This window comes from Sus scrofa, chromosome 2 (assembly GCF_000003025.6).
Source record: "Sus scrofa isolate TJ Tabasco breed Duroc chromosome 2, Sscrofa11.1, whole genome shotgun sequence".
In the NCBI taxonomy this organism is placed as follows: domain Eukaryota; kingdom Metazoa; phylum Chordata; class Mammalia; order Artiodactyla; family Suidae; genus Sus; species Sus scrofa.
Genome location: NC_010444.4, coordinates 73,152,229 through 73,173,843, shown reverse-complemented (window position 1 = coordinate 73,173,843; position 21,615 = coordinate 73,152,229). Strand labels below are relative to the sequence as shown.

General features: G+C 52.3%; 1 protein-coding gene across 4 annotated transcripts; it reads right to left on the bottom strand.

The window, feature by feature from the left end:
- On the bottom strand, window positions 2,228-21,393 carry LOC100513844 (galactoside 3(4)-L-fucosyltransferase). 4 transcript variants are annotated; one of them, XM_013994729.2, is made up of 4 exons: window positions 21,263-21,375; window positions 16,821-17,054; window positions 15,883-15,961; window positions 2,228-3,661 (listed from the first exon to the last, which is right to left on the bottom strand). In XM_013994729.2, exon 4 carries the CDS (start codon window positions 3,647-3,649, stop codon window positions 2,564-2,566), a length of 1,086 nt encoding a protein of 361 aa, XP_013850183.1. In that variant the 5' UTR covers window positions 3,650-3,661; window positions 15,883-15,961; window positions 16,821-17,054; window positions 21,263-21,375; the 3' UTR covers window positions 2,228-2,563. The 4 variants fall into 4 exon arrangements, with proteins under 4 accessions (XP_013850183.1, XP_013850182.1, XP_003123142.1 ...); XM_013994728.2 differs by lacking the exon at window positions 15,883-15,961 and having other exon boundaries at window positions 21,263-21,363; XM_003123094.6 differs by lacking the exons at window positions 15,883-15,961; window positions 16,821-17,054 and having other exon boundaries at window positions 21,263-21,393.

The following is a 21,615-nucleotide window of genomic DNA, read 5'->3' as shown; positions in this document are numbered from 1 at the left end:
ATATGTGTGCTGCCCATCTCCCTGCGGGCTGGGTTGGGCTGGCACCAACTCCATCCAGCCCCAAACTGGCGCCTGCTGGGGCCAAGCTGGGTCCCCAGGGACCTAGGTCCTAGGGCCATAAAAGCTCTGGCCAGAGCTCCAGGGAGAATTTACAACGAGTACCCCGCGCAGAATGGAAAAAGCGGTGCGGTGTTTAGATTTGCCTGCGGGTCACCTTGATGCTTGGCAGGCCCATGACGACGTGGGGTGTTGGGTTCTCGGCGGATGGGGAGAGGGCGGCAGGTCCTACAGTCTGAGGAGGGCCTGGGACGAAGGAGGGTGTAGAGAGCCCCACTTTGGAGACCAGATGCCTCAGACCCTTCCCAGCAGACTGGGGAGGCGGGTGTCCGGCGCGCACAGTTCCCCCTTTGCCCAGACAGCTTTCCTGAGGACCTGGTCTCCTCTCCTCTTCCCTCCTCCCACTCCTGACTGGGGCTCCAGAGAGAACAGCCGCTTCCCTCCCTTACTGTTGTCTCATAGACTGGCCCCGCCTCCCCTTTCCCACACATCTCTGCTCAGAACCACCTTCTAAACATCATATCCTTCCCAAACTCAATCACCATCCTGAAGCTGAAGGGTTCGAATCACAAGCTGCCCCCAGGGAGGTCCACGCAGGCTGGCAGGCACATCCCCAGCTCCCTTGTGCCCAAGACCCCTGGCTGCAGCAGGAGACACTGGAGGCAGCTAACAGGCAGGACTTCCAGGGAGCCCTGAGAGCAGGGCTCCGAGGCCAGGCCCCAGACGGTGGGTGGTCTGCTTGGAAGGCAGTTCCAGGGCAGGCTGGCTGGCTGGGGTCCCCAGCCACCCCCACAGTCTTCTGACTCTGAGGTTTCGGGTGGTGGATTCCTATACCATTTGGGCTGACTCAGCTTGGCTGTGGCAGAGAGGCCAGAGTTCTCAGATGCTGCAGAAGCTGAGCCTCAGTTTCCCTGTGCTAGAGGGCCCAGAGCTTTAGAGGTGTGAGTTGCTTGGCCCAGGACACAAGGACACACAGCAGGAAAACTGGCCTCGGAGCCCAGGTCTGGGCCCCTGAAGCTTGGCTGCCTCAATATGCACGTGAGAGAGAGGGAGAGAGTGTTCGCATGCACCAGAGAGAGAGAATGAGTGTGTGCGTGTGCATGTGTGTGCATGCACTCTCCTGGGGCCTCCTGGGACCCCAGCATCCACGTCTCCCACTCAGATCAAACCACAGGGTACTGGCCCAGCCCACCAGAAAACTGGAACATAAACAGAGCTGCCCCCACAGACCCCAGGGCTGGGGTTCTCAGCAGTGCACACCACACACACACACACACACACACACACACACACACACACGCGCTCACAGGGCACACCCACCGGGGCTTAGCAAACAGGATCACACACAGACCCAGGGCCCACATGCTTACATGCTCAGTGGACATTCACACCCAGAATGGGGGACCCTCAAAGTCACTTTATCTGAAAAAAACACATGGGGCCGCACATTCAGTCACACAGAGCCATGCGCCAAGCCCCACATGGTCGTCACTTGTCATACCCACTCATAGTCATAAGCACAGCATCACACCCTCTCCCTCCTTCGGGGGGGGCAGTCCCTGCCCCTCTATCCTTGTGCTGGGTGTAGAAGGTCCCTTTGTCCCAGCCCTGCTCTGTGTGGACAGCTAGACTGCTCAGCCCCCACACTCCCACCCCCTCTAGACCTCGGTCCCCCATCCTGCCTTGACCTTGAGGGTTTTTCTCTCTTGGGGCTGGACCATTCTCGGTTGTAGGGAGCTGTCTGGGCACTGCAGGCTGTTGAGCAGCATTTCTGGCTTCCCATCTACTCGATGCTATCATCCCATCCTTTTTTTTTTTTTTTTTAGGCTTTTCTTGGGCCGCTCCCACAGCATATGGAGGCTCCCAGGCTGGGGTCCAATCAGAGCTGCAGCCACTGGCCTACACCACAGCTCACGGCTACATCAGATCCGAGCCGCGTCTACGACCCACACCACAGCTCACGGCAACGCCGGATCCTTTAACCCACTGAGCAAGCCAGGGATCGAACCCGCAACCTCATGGTTCCTAATCGGATTTGTTAACCACTGAGTCACGACGGGTACTCCTATCATCCCATCCTTATCTGTAACAACCACAGACATCCCTAGACCCAGGGAGCAGAGTCGCCCCGGGGTGAAAACCACCAATCTGGAGGAAGGGAAGACATGCATTCCCATCTGGAAAATAGTGTCATATTGCCACCTGCTTAGCCCAGAGGCGGTTAATTAACAACAGCCACAGTAATCACATGCAAATCCATCAGCACCATCACTAAGGACACCAAGGCCAGTTCCCCAGGGGGTGAGTGACCTAGCTGGGGAGGTCCCCAGCAGTCATGGCCCCTGGCAGGTAGCCGTCCATCAGAGGGAGCTCCTCAAAAGCCATTTCCCAGGGAGGCAAGATTTCTGGCATCAGAGGTGCCTGGCAGGAGAAGCCACCGGTAAGCAAAAGCTCCAGCCACCTATGCCCCCAGGCTCCCGGCAGCCCAGGCCCCAGGTTGCCTGGCTTATGTGAACCAAGACGCGATGCTGGGCACTGTCTGGTAGCTGGGCTCCTGCTGCAGCCGCCAGCAGGCCTTACAGAACATCAAGGCCCAGCTGAAGAATTGAGGCCGCAGGGTCTCCCGCCAGCGGAAGTAGCCCAGATAGCGGGCGTCGTCCTTGTCCAGTGCCAGCAGATACTGGGCCAGTTCCTTGGGGCTCTGGAAGTCGTTGATGTGGATGAAGGCTTCGGGGGGCAGGAACTGTTCGTAGTTCCTCCGGCTGGGGCCCAGCACCACGGGCACGGCCCAGGCCAGCAGGGCGTTTCTCCATAGCTTCTCGGTGATGTAGTCAGTATGCAAGGAATTCTCAAAAGCCAGGTAAAACTTGTACTGGGACAGCTGCGTGGTCATGGCCGACGAGGGCAGTGGCTTGTGGGAGCGCCCATACACGTCCACTTGGAGGTGGGCCTGCAGCTGCCGGTAGTAGCGCACCCTGACCGAGTCCTCCCTCCAGTTGGACACCACCCAGGCCACCAGCTTGTTCTTGGCCGAGATGTTGAGCTGCACGTCCACAGGCTGGCCGGGCCATGGCTCGAGCCACCCGTATGGCATGAAGATATCAGAGTCCCTGCGGTAGGACATGGTCAGGTTGAAGTACCCGTCCAGGGCCTTGAGCTGCGGGCAGTGGCTGGGCGATTCCATGCTGAACCAGACCCAGCGCTGGCCGGGGGGCCGAGGGGAAGGCGGGAGCTGCCTCTGGGGGTGGGAGCTGACCTCCCGGTGATGCACGAGGACTGCATCTGCCCGAGGGTACTCCCCGCGGTTGTCAGTCAGCTGGCAGTCGGCCGTGCCGGGCCGCAGCTCCGAGCAGCGAGACACAGCCACCCGGACATGGAAGGGCCACGTCCACAGCAGCAGAAGCAGGGGTGGGCGGCTGGAGGGCGCCGCTGTGGTCTGGCAGGGGGCCTTTGCTTCAGGGGCCCATGTGGGCGCGTCCTGGGACACATGCAGGTAGGAGAAAAAGCACAGAGCCAAAAGCAGCTGCAAAAACAGCCAAGGGAGATAGTGACGCCAGGAACATTTTATCTTGGCCGAGTCAAGGGGATCCATGGATCAGAAGAGCTGGGAGGAGGGGAGAGCAGAGACCACATCATTGATAACAAAAGTAATAACACATCCCTAGCAGGCAGATACGGGTTCCCATGGTCAATCTTCACGAGTCCTGCATTTTTAACGGCCGTGCCCTGGGTATATGGCATCTGGAAGATCCGGGCCAGGGATTGAACCTGTGCCTCCATAATGACCTGAGGTGCTGCAGTTGGACTTCTTTTTTTTTTGTCTTTTTGCCATTTCTTGGGCTGCTCCCACGGCATATGGAGGTTCCCAGGCTAGGGGCCGAATCGGAGCTGTAGCCACCAGCCTACGCCAGAGCCACAGCAATGCTGGATCCGAGCTGCATCTGCAACCCATACCACAGCTCATGGCAACGCTGGATCCTTAACCCACTGAGCAAGGCCAGGGATCAAACCCGCAACCTCATGGTTCTTAGTCGGATTCGTTAACCACTGTGCCACAATGGGAACTCCTGCAGTTGGATTCTTAACCAGCAGGAGGCACTGCTATTATTCCTATTTTACAGATGATAAAACTGAGCCCAAGGGACTCAGAGCGAGGAAATGGCAGAGCTGGAATCCCCCCCCTCCCTCCGCAGGGCCACAGCCTCCGCACATGGAAGTTCCCAGGCTAGGGTCGAATCGGAGCTGCAGCCACCAGCCTACCCCACAGCCACAGCAACACCAGCCACATCTGCAGCCTACACTGAAGCTTGCAACGCTGGATCCTTTACCCACCGAGCAAGGCCAGGTATCGAACTCGCATCCACATAGATACTAGTGAGGTTCTTAACCAGCTGAACCACAACAGGAACCCCCAGAGCTGAAATTCTAACCAAAAGCATCTGGCTCCACAGTCTACTTTCTCCTAGCAGCTAGGAAACATGACCTCTTGACCTGGGATAGGTCCCACCTTGACCTTGACCCTGCACTTGCCCAGCTTTCCCAGCTTCTTCCCCAGCCTGGGGAGAACACAGAGCAGGTTATGAGATGTAGGACCCTTTGCTGAAGTGGCTGCCATGCTTGCATCTGGACAAACATCTCCAACAAAATACAAAGAAACTGTAAGAGACTAAAAATAACTGCTGACATGCGCAGTCTCTGCAAATTACCAGAAAGAAGATACAAAAAATCAAAAAACCCAACTGCCATTTCTGAAGATCAAAGAGCAAAAGCCAGGTACTAGGCACCTCCCCTGCACATACCACCACCAAAAGGGTGGGGAGACCACCTAAGCCACCCCTCTGGCCCCACCCCTATCCTCACCCCATAAAAAGAACCAGCTTGGCGTTCCTGTTGCGGTGCTGCGGTAATGAATCCGACTGGTATCCACGAGGACACGGGTTCAATCCCTGGGCTCGCTCGGTGGGTTAAGGATCCAGCGTTGCCGTGAGCTGTGGTGTAGGTCCTGTGATCCATGGCTTGGATCCAGCATTGCTGTGGCTGTGGTGTAGCTCAGCAGCTACAGCTCCAATTTAACCCCTAACCTAGGAAACTTTATATGCCTCTGCTGCGGCCCTAAAGACAAAAGACATAAAAAAACAAAAACAAACAAACAAACAAAAAAAAACAAAAAACACAACAAACCCCTGCGACCCAGCCCTCCCAAGATACCACCGATTCTGGTGCGCCACAGTGGGAACTCCTGAACCTTTTTTTTTTCAGTGTCACCATGTTTAGCGAGCGCGCCTACCTGGCCCTGGGGGCCTCAGTCCCCTCATTCGGGCAACACTTTCCCCTCTCCCTTGTCCCTTTCCCTCTCCTGAGGTCTCTCTACTTTTCCTTTGTCCTCTCCTACTTCTAGCGTGGACACTGGGCAGTTACAGAATCACTCATCTCATTTGTGAGACCTGTTCCCTCTGGGCAGCAATGACTCACCCGGACGGTAACAAGCAGGTGGGGGAGGCCTGCCTCACCCAGTGTGGATGCTGCTGCAGGGGGGTCTCCCTGATTTATGAACGTGACGGAGGTTCAAACCTCTCGTCTATAGCGGCTGGAAGTCCAAGATCATCCCAATACACTCACCTTTATTTCCTTGCTGCCTCCTCCTCTTTTTCTGTCTTGTCTGGCTCTCCCCCCCTTACCTCTCCCTTGAGCCTTATGCTCCCATTCCCTTTACCCAGAAAACTTTGTATTTAAGTTTCTGTCAGTGTTATCTTTGTGTCAGGTAGTTTTGGACTGTCCAACTGTTCTGGCAAGTCTGTGAAATTGTGAGAGTGGTGGAGCCTCGTAGAGCCTCCACTGGCTGAGATTCCCAGACTTAAGATTACTTGGTGGGATTTTAAAGAGCAAAAAGGAAAAGAAAAAAAAAAAAAGAAAAAAGAAAGGAGCTTGCATTTTCCCTCCTCTGCGTTTGCAATGTAACTATTCTGCCTGTAGTGCCCCAGATTGGGGGGGAGGGGACAAGAACGAGGGCTTTTAAAATTCATGCTGGCGTTACTGTGAGCTGTGGTATAGGTCGTAGAAGCGGCTCCAATCTGGATGTCGTGTTGCTGTGGCTGTGGTGTAGGCCAGTGGCTGCAGCTGCAATTAGACCCCTAGCCTGGGAACTTACGTGTGATGCGGATTCGACCCTAAAAAAAAAAAAAAATTCAAACTGGAAAACTGAGATCTGATCTCTGGTTCATTCCGTCTTTAGGTAAAATTAATGTGTAAATGAGCTGTATTTAATTGGTTTAAAGGAAATGGAGGAGTTATATACATTCTCAGAAATGTAAAAGAAACTCACCAGAATCCTCTTCAGGCTCATGTGATCTGGGAAGTTTTTTGGGGTTTTTTTTTGTTTGTTTTTTGTTTTGGTTTTTTTTTGGTTTTTTTTGCTTTTTAAGGCTGCGCCTGCAGCATATGGAGGTTCCCAGGCTAGGGGTCCAACAATAGGAGCTCAGCTGCCAGTCCACACCACAGCCACAGCAACACGGGATCTGAGCTGCGTCTGCCACCTACACCGCAGCTCATGGCAATGCTGGATCCTTAACCCACTGAGCGAGGCCAGGGATCGAACCTGCATCCTCATGGATCCTAGACAGGTTCGTTAACTACTGAGCCACAACCGGAACTCCCAGACCATTTCAAATAAGATAAAATATTGGAACATCAATTGCTGAACAGGTCTAAATTTACCTACTTTTGTCTTCTTATGTGAGAGAAACTAAAGACATTTGGTGCCACTCTGAGATGTCTAGAAATCTACAGAACGCTGATGTTAAAGACAGTTCATGGTTGCTTAGGAATGTAGGACATGTGCTGTCAGTAAAAAGGCATGAGGAATGGAAATACATTTTGTTAAAGGAAAAAAGGTGATTTTTGTCCTAAAGGTGCTTGTTTCTGAAGGAAAAAAGGGACAAAATAATATGGACACAGGAGTTCCCATCGTGGCTCAGTGGTAACCAACAAGACTAGTATCCATGAGGATGTGGGTTCGATCCCTGGCCTCGCTCAGTGGATTAAGGATCCTGTGTTGCTCTGAGCTGTGGTGGTTGTTACAGACGCGGCTCGGATCCGGTGTTGCTGTGACTGTGGCTGTGGTGTAAGCTGGCAGCTACAGCTCCGATTCAACCCCTAGCCTGGGAACTTCTATATGCTGCAGGTATGGCCCTAAAAAGCAATAATAATAATAATAGTAATAATATGGACACAGAAAGTTGCAGAAGCCTTGAGGAAAGGAAACACTACGAAAAGAATTTTGTATATAGTCAGAATTTTCTAAGGTTGGATTAAACTGAAATAGCTAAATGCATTTTAAGAGGAAGCTGATGCAAGACTGGATTTGGTCTCTCTCAAGAGAACAAAGTTTTCCTGGAATGCTGCTTTTGATCACTGAGCGAGTGAGTTTTTGTGCCTTTAAAGTGATCTGTATGTGCCTTTGAAAACTTCTTCCACGTTAGCACAAGGAATGAGTATTGTTTCACAGTAACCTATACTCCTATCTGACTGTTTTAAAGCTTCTTGAAACGTATTTATTTATTTATTTAGCTTTTTTTTTTTTTTTTTTTTTTTTTTTTTTTAGGGCTGCACCTGTGGCAGATGAAGGTTCCCAGGTCAAATTGGAGCTGTAGCTGCTGGCTTATGCCAAAGCCACAACAACGTGGGATCTGAGCTGCGTCTGCGACATACACCACAGCTCACGGTAATGCTGGATCCTCAACCCACTGAGCTCGGCCAGGGATCGAACCTGCATCCTCATGGATGCCAGTCAGATTCCTTAACCGCTGAGCCATGACAGAAACTCCAAAGCTTCTTGAATTTTTTTTTTTTTTTGTCTTTTTGCCTTTTCTAGGGCCACGCCGGCGGAATATGGAGGTTCCTGGGCTAGGGGTCTAATCAGAGCTGTAGCCACCGGCCTACACCAGAGCCATAGCAACGCAGGACCTGAGCCGCATCTGCAACCCACAGCACAGCTCATGGCAATGCCAGATCCTTAACCCAGTGAGCAAGGCCAGGGATCGAACCTGCAACCTCATGGTTCCTAGTCGGATTCGTTAACCACTGAGCCACGACGGGAACTCCTTCTTGAAGTTTTTGATGGACTTCCCAAATATCAAATTCATTGTTTTTCTTTTTAGGGCCGCACCCATGGCATATGGAAGTTCCCAGGCTGGGAGTCGAATCGGAGCTATAGCTGCTGGCCTGTGCCACAGACGTGGCAACACCGGATCCTAGCCACATCTGTGACCTATGCCACAGCTCTGAGCAACCCCAGATCCTTAACCCACTGAGCAAGGCCAGGGATGGAACCACATCTTCACCAACAGTATGTCAGGTTCTTAACCCCGTGAACCACAACAGGAACTCTCCTCCAAATATCAAATTCTAATTAAAGTTCTTGTGATTTCTAGTTAACTCTGGAATGCTTCCAAGGGCCCATGGAGCATCCCAAAGAAAGATCCCAAACTACCTGGGTTCATGTGGTATGTTAGTTTACATGGGAACATTGCTTATGTCAGATGGAATCATCAGGTTCTCCCCAGTTTTACTGTAACTGCCAGATAAGGGAATGGTTTGGGGTTCTTGTGCCATCTAGTTTCTCACTTTCCTCTATGTTGGAAAAAAAAATCCACTATAGGAATACTCTCCCTTTGAGGCCCTCAAGTCCTGACCCCCATGGCATCCTCCATTGCACCCAACTCCAATTTCTCCAGTTCTTTTTTTACATCTCGGATCCTCTTAACTCCAGGCCTCGGCTGCCCAGACATTATTGCCAACTCCCTATTGGGCTGGTCACTTCCGAACAGCTCACATCTTAGGCTTTATCGACGTTTCATCTCAAGGAGGACACCATAGCACCACAGGGACATAAGCTTTATAAACAACAGATCCCTCTCAAGGAGGGTCCTGGGAATGCTCTGGTTCAAATGTCCCCCTGGGGGACTCCTTATGGAAGGGACTGGGTCCACCAGAGACGCCTGGTTAGGTGATGGGAGAGTAGAAGATGCTCAGAACCCCGTTAGGTAAGAAGGGAATTCAGGGGGACACTCTAATCCCTTTCTGACAAAAGCCTCCTGGTGCACGTCTCCAGGACGCCGGACTGCATTTCTAGGAGCGCTCTTTCTTGGTTACAGGTTGCTCGACACGGGAGGATCCTCTTCTAAGCCAGAAGCAACACCTCTGGAATGTATCCCTGAAAACTGGAAGTTTTTCAAAATAGAAGGGAAAAACTTACATTCTATGCCAGCACCACCTGGCCTTTATATATAAAAGTTGGGAAGTGGAAAAAAATGGCCTGAAAATGGATCTCTAAATTATAATACCATCTTGCAATTGGGTCTTTATTGTTGCAAGGTGGGAAAATGGACTGAGAGGTTCCCTATGTGCAAGCCTTCATGGTCCTTTACTAGAACCCCTGCTCTATGCAGCCTCTGTAATCAAAAGCCTGAAGAATCAGAAAACATTTTATTTTTTTATTTTAATTTTTTAGGGCCACACCTGGGGCATATGGAAGTTCCCAGGCTAGGGGTCGAATCAGAGCTACAGATGCCAGCCTACACCACAGCCACAGCAACGCAGATCTGAGCCACGTCTGCAACCTACACCACAGTTCACAGCAACACCGGATCCTTAACCCACCGAGTGAGGCCAGGGATCGAACCAGCAACCTCATGGTTCCTAGTCGGATTTGTTTCTGCTGCTGCTGCACCACAATGGGAACTCCTCCCTATGCCCTTTTTTTTTTTTTTTGATTTACTTTTATTACTCAAATGAATTTACCACATCTGTAGTTGTATAATGATCACAACAATCCAATTTTACAGGATTTCCATCCCATAACCCAAGCACACTCCCCCACTCCCCAAAATGTCTCCTCTGGAGACCGTAGTTTTTCCCTATGTCCCTTTATATCCTCCGTTGCCCCAGGAGGAGAACACTAGTCCCACCAGGTTAACTCCTCGTGGAAGTTCCTAGCACCCAGGATCAGGGGAAATACGCCCACTTAGGAAAGTGGCACCCGGCGAAGGGCCTGTTAAAGACACGTGACCTTCTCTTGAACCCATTCAGCTCAAAGCAGAGACTGGGCTGATTTTCTGAAGACCGTGGTAAATTTGCTGAAGGGATTTGGGCCCTAACCCTGGCCTTGGATTTAACTTGGAAGGAGGTCCAAATAGTCCCATCTTCTTGCTGTACTCCTGAGGAAAAGCAGAGAATTTGGGCCTCAGCCCAGGGGCACAGCGACCAGCTTGCCAGGGACCAACCCCAGCTGCTAAGGGCGGAGACGCAGTCCCAAATCCGGAGCCCCATTGGGATTACAATTCCCAGGAGGGAACAGAGGCCGGGAGCCACACGGTTTAATGAGTGTTACAAGCGTTGAGAAAGTGTATCAGAGAGACTGTTAACTACTAAGAGGTTAAAGGGCTGACCAAGAAGAAAGAGAAAATCCCGACCTCTTTCAGGGATGCTCTGTGGAGGCTTTTAGAAAATTTACCAACAATGGGGAGTTCCCTTTGTGGCTCAGAGGTTAACGAATCCGACTACGAACCATGAGGTTGCGGGCTCAATCCCTGGCCTCGATCAGAGTGTAGGCAGGTGGCTACAGCTCTGATTCAATCCCTAGCCCGGGAACCTCCATGTGCCGTGGGAAAAGGCAGAAAGACAAAAAAAAAGAAGGAAAGAAAAGAAAATTTACCAACATTGATCCCTCTGCTCCTGAGGGTCAATCCCTGCTGGAACAACACTTTTTTTTATTTTGGGCTGCCCCGAGGCACATGGAGTTCCTGGGCCAGGGCTCAGATCTGACCTGTAGCTGCCGACCTAAGCTTAAGCTGCGGCAGCGCCAGATTCTTAACCCACCATGCTGGGTGGGTTAAGAACCTGTGTCCCAGGGTTCCCAAGATGCTGCCAATCTTGTTGCACATAGCGAGAACTCCTGGGACTACATTTTATTAGCCAGTCCGCCCCCGACATTAGGCGGAAACTCCAAAAGTTACAAATTGGGCCCACAAACCTCTATGCCCCAACTCCTAGAGGTGGCCTTTGGGGTATTTAGTAATTGAGATCAAGGTGAGGAGGAAGAGGGAACCCAGCGTGCAAAGAGACAGGCCAGGGCTCACTCTAAACCGGTGGCCATTGCTGTCAGGGCAACCCAAGGGGATCAAGGAAGCTTCACCATCCACCCGGAGAGAAAACCAGCAAGAGAGAACACATCTGGTATGAGTCAGCCTGCCCCTGGACCCGAAAGTGCCGGAAACAGCCCCCTGGTCCATGCTCAGTCTGCAAACGGTCACTGGAAATGGGATTGTCCCTAGACCAGAAGAAGGGGGGCCCTTGCTCCTGGGTAAGTCATGCTGGATGACTGAGGCAGCCTAGGGATTCCGGGAGCTCCTCCAGAAATGACAACATCAAAGGGGTGGGCAGACCACCCCTGGGTCTGCTCCTTCCTACCCTCGCCCCATATAAGGAACCAGCTCTGGGCTCCCCTCCCAGCCCCCACCGTGGAGCAGAGCAAGCAAGGGAACCTGTTTGCTGTCACTCCTCCCTGACACAACAGGGGCCCCAATAAAGCCTTGCCTGAAATTTTCCTTTTTGGCCTCTTGTCAATTTTTATTGGCCTCGGAAGGCCAAGAACCCACAGCAGTAACAGTTACAAGAGGCCCCCCAGTGCCCTGGAAACTTGAATCCAGGGCTCCGTCTGGGAGGGGTATGACCCTCTCGCATTTGAAGGTTATGTGAAGGCTCACAGGGTAGAGGATGAGTTGGGGGAAAGGGCGTTTCTGGAGAAGGAAACAGACCATGCAAAGGCCCAGAGGTGGCAGCGAGCCTGGCCTCTTTTCCAGGAGAGCAAAGGGAGTGCTTAGGGAATAAAGCACTTCAAAGACAGACCACAAAGAGTTTTGACTGTGGAGTAGCGAATCCCATGAGGATGCTCACTGGGTCAGGGATCCGGCATTGTCATGAGCTCTGGCGTAGGCTGACAGCTGTAGCTCCGATTCCCCCGACCTAGGCTGGGAACATACATATGCCACAGGTGTAGCCCTAAAAATAAAAAAAGAGAGACTGCCCCTCTGGTCCCACAACTGGGGTCCCACATCCTGGGTGTCTCAGTCTGGCTGATCTTCTTCCACTCCTTGGTCCTTCCAGTGCCTGTAGGCGGTCACAAAGCCCTCATAGACCCCAGATCCCAACCACCGGAGCAGAAATCTAGGACCTTGGTTTTGCCCCTTTCCACGTCCTGGGCCCCTGGAGCAGATGAGAAAACTGAGGTTGTGAGTGACAAGTATGTCCCTTGCCCATTACATACAGCTAGAGCCATCATGATCCAGAATCTCCCGTCTTAATGTAATTCTACATTCCTCTCCCACTTTGCAGGTAGAGCTCCGATCAACAGCCTGTCACTGGCCAACAGAACTTTCTGCTGTCATGTTGTAAGCCACACGGGAAGTCCAGAACTTTCTGCTGTCATGGAAATGTTCTATATCTGCACTATGTAGTTTGGTGGCTGCTAGCCCCTATGGTGCTTGAGGAGCTGTTGTGTTGAAGGAACAGTTTTTAAAGCTAAATTAAATTCAAGGAGTTCCTTAGTGGCAAAGTGGGTTAAGGATCCGGCATTGTCACTGCTGTGGTTTGGGCACGATCCCTAGCCCCGTTATTTCTGTATGCCTTGGGTGTGGCAAAAAAAAAAAATAATCTCTTTTAAGACAACATCAAGATAAACAGTAAAAACAAAAGCAAAACCGGCCCCTGATTCCCCAGTGGAATGACTGTAAAAATTCACAGTACATTTTGGCTGTCCTGGAGGTGCAAATCCGTGCCAATGGTTTATTTTTTTATGGAGTCTAATTACACATTAAGCATCTACGATGAAAACAGTGTCTGAATTAGGTGGCTGTGAGTGTAAAATACACATTGGATGTTCAAAACTTAGGATGAGGATGACCCTGTTACATTATCTCAATACTTCTTTCTGTTTTGGCCATACCCATAGAATGTGTAAATTCCCGGGGCCAGGGATCTAACCCACACCACAGCATGGATTCTTAACCCACTGAACTACCAGGGAACTCTTCAATACTACTACTACTTTTTTTTTTTTTTTCTTTTTTGGCCACCTCGCAGCACATGGAGTTCCGGGGCCAGGAATCAGATCTGAGCTACTGCTGTGACCCTATGCCCCAAGCTGCAGCAATGCTGAATTCTTTATCCACTGTGCCCAGGCAGGGATCAAACCTGCATCCCAGGGCTCCAGAGACGCTGCCAATCCTATTGCACCACAGTGGGAACTCCTCTCTTTTCTTTTCTTTTTTTTTTTCCCCCCGCTTTTTAGGGCCACACCTGAGGCATATGGAAATTCCCAGGCTAGGGGTCACACTGGAGCTTCAGCTGCTCGCCACAGCCACAGCCATAGCAACACCGGATCTCAGCCTCCTCTGTGACCTTCACCACAGCTCATGGCAATGCTGGATCGTTAACCCACTGAGTGAAGGCAGGGATCAAACCCACATCCTCATGGACACTAGTCGGGTTTGTTTCTGCTGTGTCACGACAGGAACTCCGTAAACTCCTCTTTCTATCCTTTTTAATGTGTTTGGTAGAAGACTGGAAATTATACATGTGGCAGAAATCAGTCTGGTGGGTCCTCAGAGAGCTAAACACAGAATTACCACATGGCCCAGCAATTTCACTACTAGATATCTACCCAGAGGAACAGAAAAAGCAGGGACTCTGAGAGGTATTTGTATACCCACGCTCCTAAAAACATGATTTCCAATAGTCAAAAGTTGGAAACAACCCAAGGGTCCAACAAAGGATGAGTGGATAAATAAGACATGCTCCATCCATACCGTGAAACATTGTTCAGCCTTAAGAAGGAAGGAAATTCTGACACTTGCTACACCATAGATGAACCTTTCAGTGAAATAAGCCAGTCACAGAAGGACACGTTATCACAACCTTGTGAATCAAGTACACTTCAATAAAACTTTAAGAAATGAAAAAAAAGGAGTTCCCATTGTGGCTCAGTGGGTTAAGAACCCAACTAGCATCCACAAGGATGAGGGTTCAATCCCTGGCCTTGCTCAGTGGGTTAAGGATCCCATGTTGCTGCAAGCTGTGGAGTAAGTCGCAGATGTGGCTTGGATCTGGTGCTGCTGGGGCTGTGGTCGAGGATGTGGCTTGAATCTGGTAGCTGCAGTTCTGATGTGACCCCTAGCCTGGGAACTTTTATATGCTGCACATGTAGCCCTTAAAAAAAAAAATGAAAAAAAAATTGGGAACAAACTAAAATAAAAAAAAGGATACATGTTCTATGATCCCGCTTCTACGAAATCTAGAATATCTCTATGAATAGATAAATTCATAGGCTGGGAGGGTTAGAAGGGGAATGGTGAGTTTCTGCTTACTGGATACAGAGCCTCTCTGCTGTGATGAAAATGTTTTGGAAATAGCAGTGATAGCTGCATGCCATTGGGAATGTATTTCATGCTGCTCAGCTTCACACTTTATTTTTTTTTATTTGTTTGCTTTTTAGGGCCACACCCATGGCATATGGAAGTTCCCAGGCTAATTAATTTTCAGGCTAGGGGTTGAATCAGAGCTGCAGCTGCCAGCCTACACTGCAGCCACAGCAATGCAGGATCCAAGCCTTGTCTGCGACCTACACCACAGCTCACGGCAACGCCAGATCCTCAACCCACTGAGCGAGGCCAGTCCTCATGGATACTAGTCAGGTTTGTTTCCCCTGAGCTACGACAGGAACTCCAACCGCACACTTTAAAATGAGTAAAACATTGGAGTTTCTGTTGTGCTACAGCAAGTTAAGGATCTGGCGTTGCTGCTGCTGTGGCTTGGGTTGGATCCTTGGCCCCAGGAACTTCCACGTGCCGTGAGCACAGTCAAAAAAAAAAAGTTTGTTTAATAAAAATTTTTTTAATTAAAAAAATGTTTTAAATGAGTAAAACATTGAATTTTAGGTCATATATATATATATATATATATATATATATATATATATTTTTTTTTTTTTTGATTTCTTGGGCTGCTCCTGCGGCATATGGAGGTTCCCAGGCTAGGGGTCCAATTGGAGCCGTAGCCACCGGCCTGCGCCAGAGCCACAGCAATGAGGGATCCGAGCCACACCTGCGACCTACATCACAGCTCACGGCAATGCCGGATCCTTAACCCACTAAGCAAGGCCAGGGATCGAACCCGCAACCTCATGGCTCCTAGTCGGATTCATTAACCACTGAGCCACGACGGGAACTCCTAGGTCATATATATTTTACCACAATTTTAAAAAATAATGTAGGAGTTCCCTGGTGTCCTAGTAATTAAGGATTCAGTGGTGTCACTGCAGGGGCATGAGTTTGATCCCTGGTCTGGTAACCTCCTTCCTTTCTTTTCTTTTCTTTTTTTAGGGCTGAAACCATGGCATATGGAGGTTCCTAGGCTAGGGGTCAAAACTGAGCTACAGGTACCAGCCTACACCATAGCCACAGCAACTCCAGATCCGAACCTACATCATAGCTTGCAGCAATGCTGGATCCTTAACCCACTGAGTGAGGCCAGGGATCAGACCCGCATCCTCAGGGATACTAGCTGGGTTCCTAACCTGCTGAGCCACAATGGGAACTCCACGTTTATCACAATTTAAAAAATAATGTAGGAGTTCCCTGGTGGCCTAGCAGTTAAGGACCCAGCATTGTTACTGCCGTGGCTTGAGTTCACTTCCTGGCCCCGGGAACTTCTGCACACCATGGGTGCAGCCAAAAAAATTTTTTTTAATTAAAAAATAAAATAAAATAATACCACTGATGGTTGGCAGGCTCCTGCTAGGTGGAACTGCTACAAACATGTGAGTGCAGAATGGAGGAGTCGACGGGTGGCCCTGTGCAAGGAGAATGGAGCAGGATTTGGAATTCCATGTCCCCCCCCCCGAGTTTCTGGAATGAGTCCCCAAAACAGGCCTTTGGGGGGACAGCCCAAGGAAGGAGCAGGCAGGGGGTGAACTTCGACCCCAAGCTGCTTTGTGCTGTTGGGGGTTTTGGCCATGCAGAGAAGGTTAATACGTGGCAATGTAATTAAAATGAATACAAAATGAATATAGTCTGTTTGTCCTGGGTTTATGGCAGCTCCTCCTAGGAGGCATGGGGGCCCCTGACAGTGACCGTGAAGAGCACAGCCTGGGGGACAGGTTTGGGAGGCTACGGCTGAGATCCCACTGATTTGAACCCAGGATGTTTCTTCCTAGAAAGGAACTTTTTAAAATGCCACTATGCTGGGACACCACAAAGATAAGAAAATCCAAACATCGCCCCCCACCTTGCCCGCAGCATCCCAGGTCCTTTTTTTCCATGAGATGGGTCAGGAAGGAAGAGCGGCTCTGGGGGTGCTGATGGGGGCACAGGAGCAGTGGGGGTTCTCATCCAAAACTTCATCAGAGAGAGAGAGATGGGGGGAAGAAGGAAATGGAGGGTGGGAGAGAGGGATGAGAGAGGGAGAAAGAGGGAGCAAAGGAGAGGAAAAGATGAGGGTGGGGGGGTGGGGGGGTGGGGGGTGGAGATGGAAGACACAGGGAGAGAAACGCTATCCCTCCTGGTTTCCCAAATCAACCCAAACATCCCACTCTGGTGCGCTGGGTACCCAGAAAGACCCCTGGGAGTGCAGCCCAAAGGCTCTTCCCAGGGGGCACCCACGCCTTCTGGGAGAGGGTACATCCCCTGCCCCCCCCGCCCCCGAGGCCTTACCTAGGGGGCAGCGTTCGTGTGCGGCAGTGAGTGGCTGACCAGGAAGTTTAGGAGGCACAGTCTCCCTGGGTATGGATAAGGCGACACCGGGGGAGGAGAAGGAAATGTGCCTATAGCTGCAGCACGGCTCAGCCCAACCCCCGCACCTGCCATTAGGTGACGCAAGGTGTCCTGTCCCATGAGCCAGGCCATCATCCACAAGCAAAGGTGAGACTCCCCTAATCACCATACGACCTGAGGAGGGAGAGGGTGGAGGAAGCTGGGGGCTGGAGTCACCACCCCATGGCCCCAAGGCTTATATGGCTCTGGGCGTAAAGTTGACCCATCCAGAAAGCGAAAGGGCTGACCCAAGCCCCTGGTTCTCAAAGTGGTTTCCATGGGGGCACCAGGGGTTCCTTGGAGGGTGCGAAGGGGCCAGTGAGCAGAATTTCAAGCTCCCCACCTTCACTCCCAGCAGATTCCACCTCCTTGTTCCGTCTCAGCAACCGTTTCTTGAATACCTGCTACGTGTCAGGCCCCAGGGATATTGCAGGAAGCAAGTGGGTGAGACCAATAACCCGTAAGGAAGCTTATAAACAAACATAAATTATAATTTGCAAAAATTGAGGAGGTTGTGGCCTGGTCTGGACTTCCTGGATGTATGATCTGGGAGCTAAAGCCTCATAAGAATTCTCTAAGGAAAAAGGAGGAGGCAAGAGCTTTCCAGGCAGAAGGGACAGCCTGTGCAAAGGCCCGGAGGCAGCAAGGAATCCGGCAGTGGAGGAAAGCCAGTAAGGCTGGGTGTTCGTGAGCAGCAGATGAGGTCAGCCTCACTGAGCTGTGTCTGGCTGTGGTCAGGGATGGCTATTCAATACAAGAGTGACAGGGAGCCCTGGGAAGCTTCCAGAGCAGGGCAGAGGCACGGAAGCTGGGAAGGAGGGGGCTACTGCAGGCGGGCCAAAGCCCGAGGTCCACCTCCCAGGTACCACGACTCCCCTGTCCCCAGATGAGGCTACTTCACGCTGCCTGGACATTAACCATCAGAGCATCCGGTTAGTTCCAGGCCTTCAGCCTTCCCATAGCCACCCTGCCATGAAAACTGAGACCCAGAGGGTCGTTCAGAATCTCAAGGGCATGAAGGGGTCTCCACTACACAAAGCTGCTCTGCCAGGAACACCCTGTGCCTCCCCACTCCCCCACTTGTTAATCCCTAGTCATCCCACAGAGCTCAGGCCAGGCACCTCCTCCAGGGAGCCTCCCTGGATTCCTCCCATCCCCTGCACCAGATCAGATCCCTCCTCTGGCTCCCATAGCTGCCTGGTGTTTCCCAGTGCAGCTCTGGACACACTGTCACTTCCTCTGCTGTGCTGACAGCCCCATGAGGACAGAAAAGCCGGGAGGGCACAAGAGTTCGGAAGAGAGAGTAAGAAATTGGGCTCTATCTCCAGGATTTAAAACCCCAAAGCCGGTCTCCCGTGAAGGCCTGGAGGGCACTGCCTACCACACTTGTGATCAAAGTTTGTGCCTCCTCTGTCTGTAAGTGTGTCGGGTTGGGACTCTGATCCTGCCTTTTTTCTTTCTTTTTTTTTTTTTTTTTTGGCTGCAGCCTACAGAAGCTTGATATGGGATCTCAGTTCCCAGACTAGGGATTGAACCCAGGGTGCAGTGGTGAAAGCGCCAAGTCCTAACCACCAGGCCATCAGTCTTGCCTTTTACTCACAGAGGGATATGAGGAGAGGGATGGCCCTTCTGGCAGCCTCAGTCCCCCTGCGCCCCCCATATAATACAGGGCCTGTGCTGGCCCTTGTGGGAGTGTCCTTTACTGTCTCTAGAGGGAATGAGCTCCCCAACAAGGGGAGGGGCCAAGCAGGATGGTTCAGCTGTGGAAGGATTCTCTGTTAAATACCACTTTGAGAGGAGTTCCTGTCGTGTCTCCGTGGTTAACAAATCCGACTAGGAACCATGAGGTTGTGGGTTCGATCCCTGACCTTGCTCAGTGGGTTAAGGATCCGGCGTTGCCATGAGCTGTGGTGCAGGTCACAGATGTGGCTTGGATCCTGTGTTGCTGTGGCTCTGACATAGGCCGGCAGCTACAACTCTGATTAGACCCCTAGCCTGGGAACCTCCATATACTGTGGGAGCAGCCCCAGAAAAGGCAAAAAGACAAAAAAACCCAAAAAACCACTTTGAGGAGTCCCTGGTGGCTCAGTGGGTTAAGGATCTGGTGTTATCACTGCTGTGGCGTGGGCTCCATCCCTGGCCTGGGAACTTCCTCCTGCTTTGGGCGTAGCCAAAAAACCCAAAAAAACAAAAAACCCAAACCAAACCAAACCAACCAAACAAAAAAGAATCCCCCTTTGAGATGCTTCAGGGGAACCAAGGGGGGCAGGAAGGTTCCAGGAGGCCTCTGTCTGTCAGATCCTGATGGGCTGGGCCCGCAGCCAGAGCCCCCCCACCCCATGCTGTCCCTCTCCACCTGCTTTGGCCCGGCCCAGACCCTCTTGCCACTGTGTGGGGGATGGGCGGGGGTGGGGGTGCATCCCCAGGGGGTCCACACACACATCTGCGGCGCTTCAGGACTCCACGACCCCTCCATTCCCTGGGAGTTCTAGCCATCTGTCACCAGGTCATGGGTAGGATGTGGGCTGGGGCAGAGGCAGCTAGGTGCGGCTCACTGAGAGGGATCTTTCCAGACGCCAATCGTGCAACCTGGCCTGCCTGAGCCTCTCACGAGCCTGAACTTGGCCCCACAGGGCAACGGGAGGCTGGATGACCCGGCTGACCTCAGCAATGGTGTTTCCGGGGTCAGAAACTGTAGCCAGGTGGAACCCCGACCTCAAGCCAGCCCCCGAATGACCCCAGGCTGAGCCCTGATCCCGAGCTATGACCCCAATTGCAGAGAAGGGGAAGCTGATGAGTGGAGTTCATAGGGGGCATTTGGGGTTCTTGATCACCAACACTCTGCCCACCCACACCCCTCCAGCAAATCCTGTCACTTCACAGGGACTGGAAATGAAACCCAGGTGTGGAGTTCCCACTGTGGCTCAGTGGGTTAAGGAACCGGCACTCTCAGGGCTGTGGCTCCGGTTTGCTCCCTTGCCCCAGAACTTCCCTATGCCACAAGCACCGCCAAAAACAAACAAAAAAAGGAAACCCATATGTGTAACAGGGATACAGGTCACCTCCTATCCATCCAAAGCCCCCCTGGACTGGCCAAGCGAGCTCCTGCTCCACCTGAGACCACCCCTGGCAGAGCTGACCCTGACCTCACGCAGTGATCCCCTCCCCCACCTTCACAATCCTCCTTCTCAGAGAGCCACCACCTTCAGGAGGCTTCCTGCCACTGTCCCTCCCATCATTTAGTTTTATGGCCTCAAACCACCTATTCTGTCTACAATTTTATTTCAGATTTTATTGACAGTTTCACCTGCTTCTCACAGCTGGGAAGTGGAGCGGGGGGTCGGGGGTGGAGGGAATCAGGATCTGAACCGAGACCTCCTGGATGTGCACCAGAATCCACCACCAGCCTCTGGGGTTCAGCCTTTCTGGGGCAGAGGAATCCCCCGCCCCAAACCAGAGGGAGCCAAGAGATTTCCTGACTCCCTAGAAAGGGGTTGATCCCAAGGCCTAGAGTGGGGGACCCTGGGGACCCCGCCCTCAGGCTTGGGATGAGCTGGAACCAGCGTGTGGGGCGACGTGGGGCATCTGCACCTCCCCTGCCGCTGGGGTCTCTGCCTGGGTCAGACCCCAGGGCCTTGCTCAGCTTGGGCTGGTGGGTGATGGAGCTGCCAGCCCGCTGGAAACTGCTTTCCCCTGGGGCCTTGGGCTGTGAGCCAAGGGGCAGCTGACAGCTTGTGGCTCAAAAGGAGGGCACCCCTGCCCCCAGCCTGGAGTGGGTGAGGAACAAACCATACAAACCACACGTGCGATGAGGAGCAAATGGGAAGATGATCGGGGTGCAGGGATGGTGCTTGCCCTGGCATCTCCTGATGTTGACCCAGGTGGCTAGGGGCCAAGGAGAGTTCCTATTCCCCTCTGAGCCTCAGAGAAACTTCCAGAAAGAGAGAAGGAGAAAGAGCGAGATGTTCAGCGGCCAGGTGGCAGTTCAGCTAGAGACAGCAACCACCCTGCGACCACCCGGCCCCGGAGCCAGCCCTGCCCCAGCCTGCAAGGAAACCTTGGCCTGGCCCCCCGGGGGCCCATCTGCCTCCCAAGACCCTGGCCTGCAGCCAGCCTGTAGGGAGGGCCCCAGGTGTGTGGTGTGGGTGGTGGGTGAGCGATGGGCCCAGTAAAGCTGGCTCAGGCCCTGGGTCACCAGTGGGCTTGGCAGAGGCGCTCCAGACCCCCCACACCCTCCACCAGTGCCCTCTCCATCCTGGCCCCGGTCACAGGCGGCACAGGGATCCCTGGGTGTCCACGGTGCAGACAGGGACACTGAGGCTCAGAGAGTGCCTGGAACTCACCTCCACTTCCAACTCAGTCTCCCTTGGCCTTCTCCAGACAGCATCCCCTTTCCCCCAGCTCCAGAAGGTTCTGGAATGTTCAGGAAGTCCTCATTTAGCATCAGACTCCACCTGCAGTGGGTGAAGCTGGCCTATCTGATCACAGAACTCTTGACCCCAAGAGTTTCAGAGAAGAGACTTTGTTCTCTGGCCTGCAGCTGAGTGATCCTGGGTGAGTGGCACAGTCTCTCTGGGCCTCAGTCATGTCCTCTGCCAAACAGAGCCAATGCTTGTACCCTCTTCAGGTGATTTTCCCTCTATCCCCTTTCTGCAGGGCAGATTTGTGTGCTGGAAACCCACAGGTCTGGGTCCAC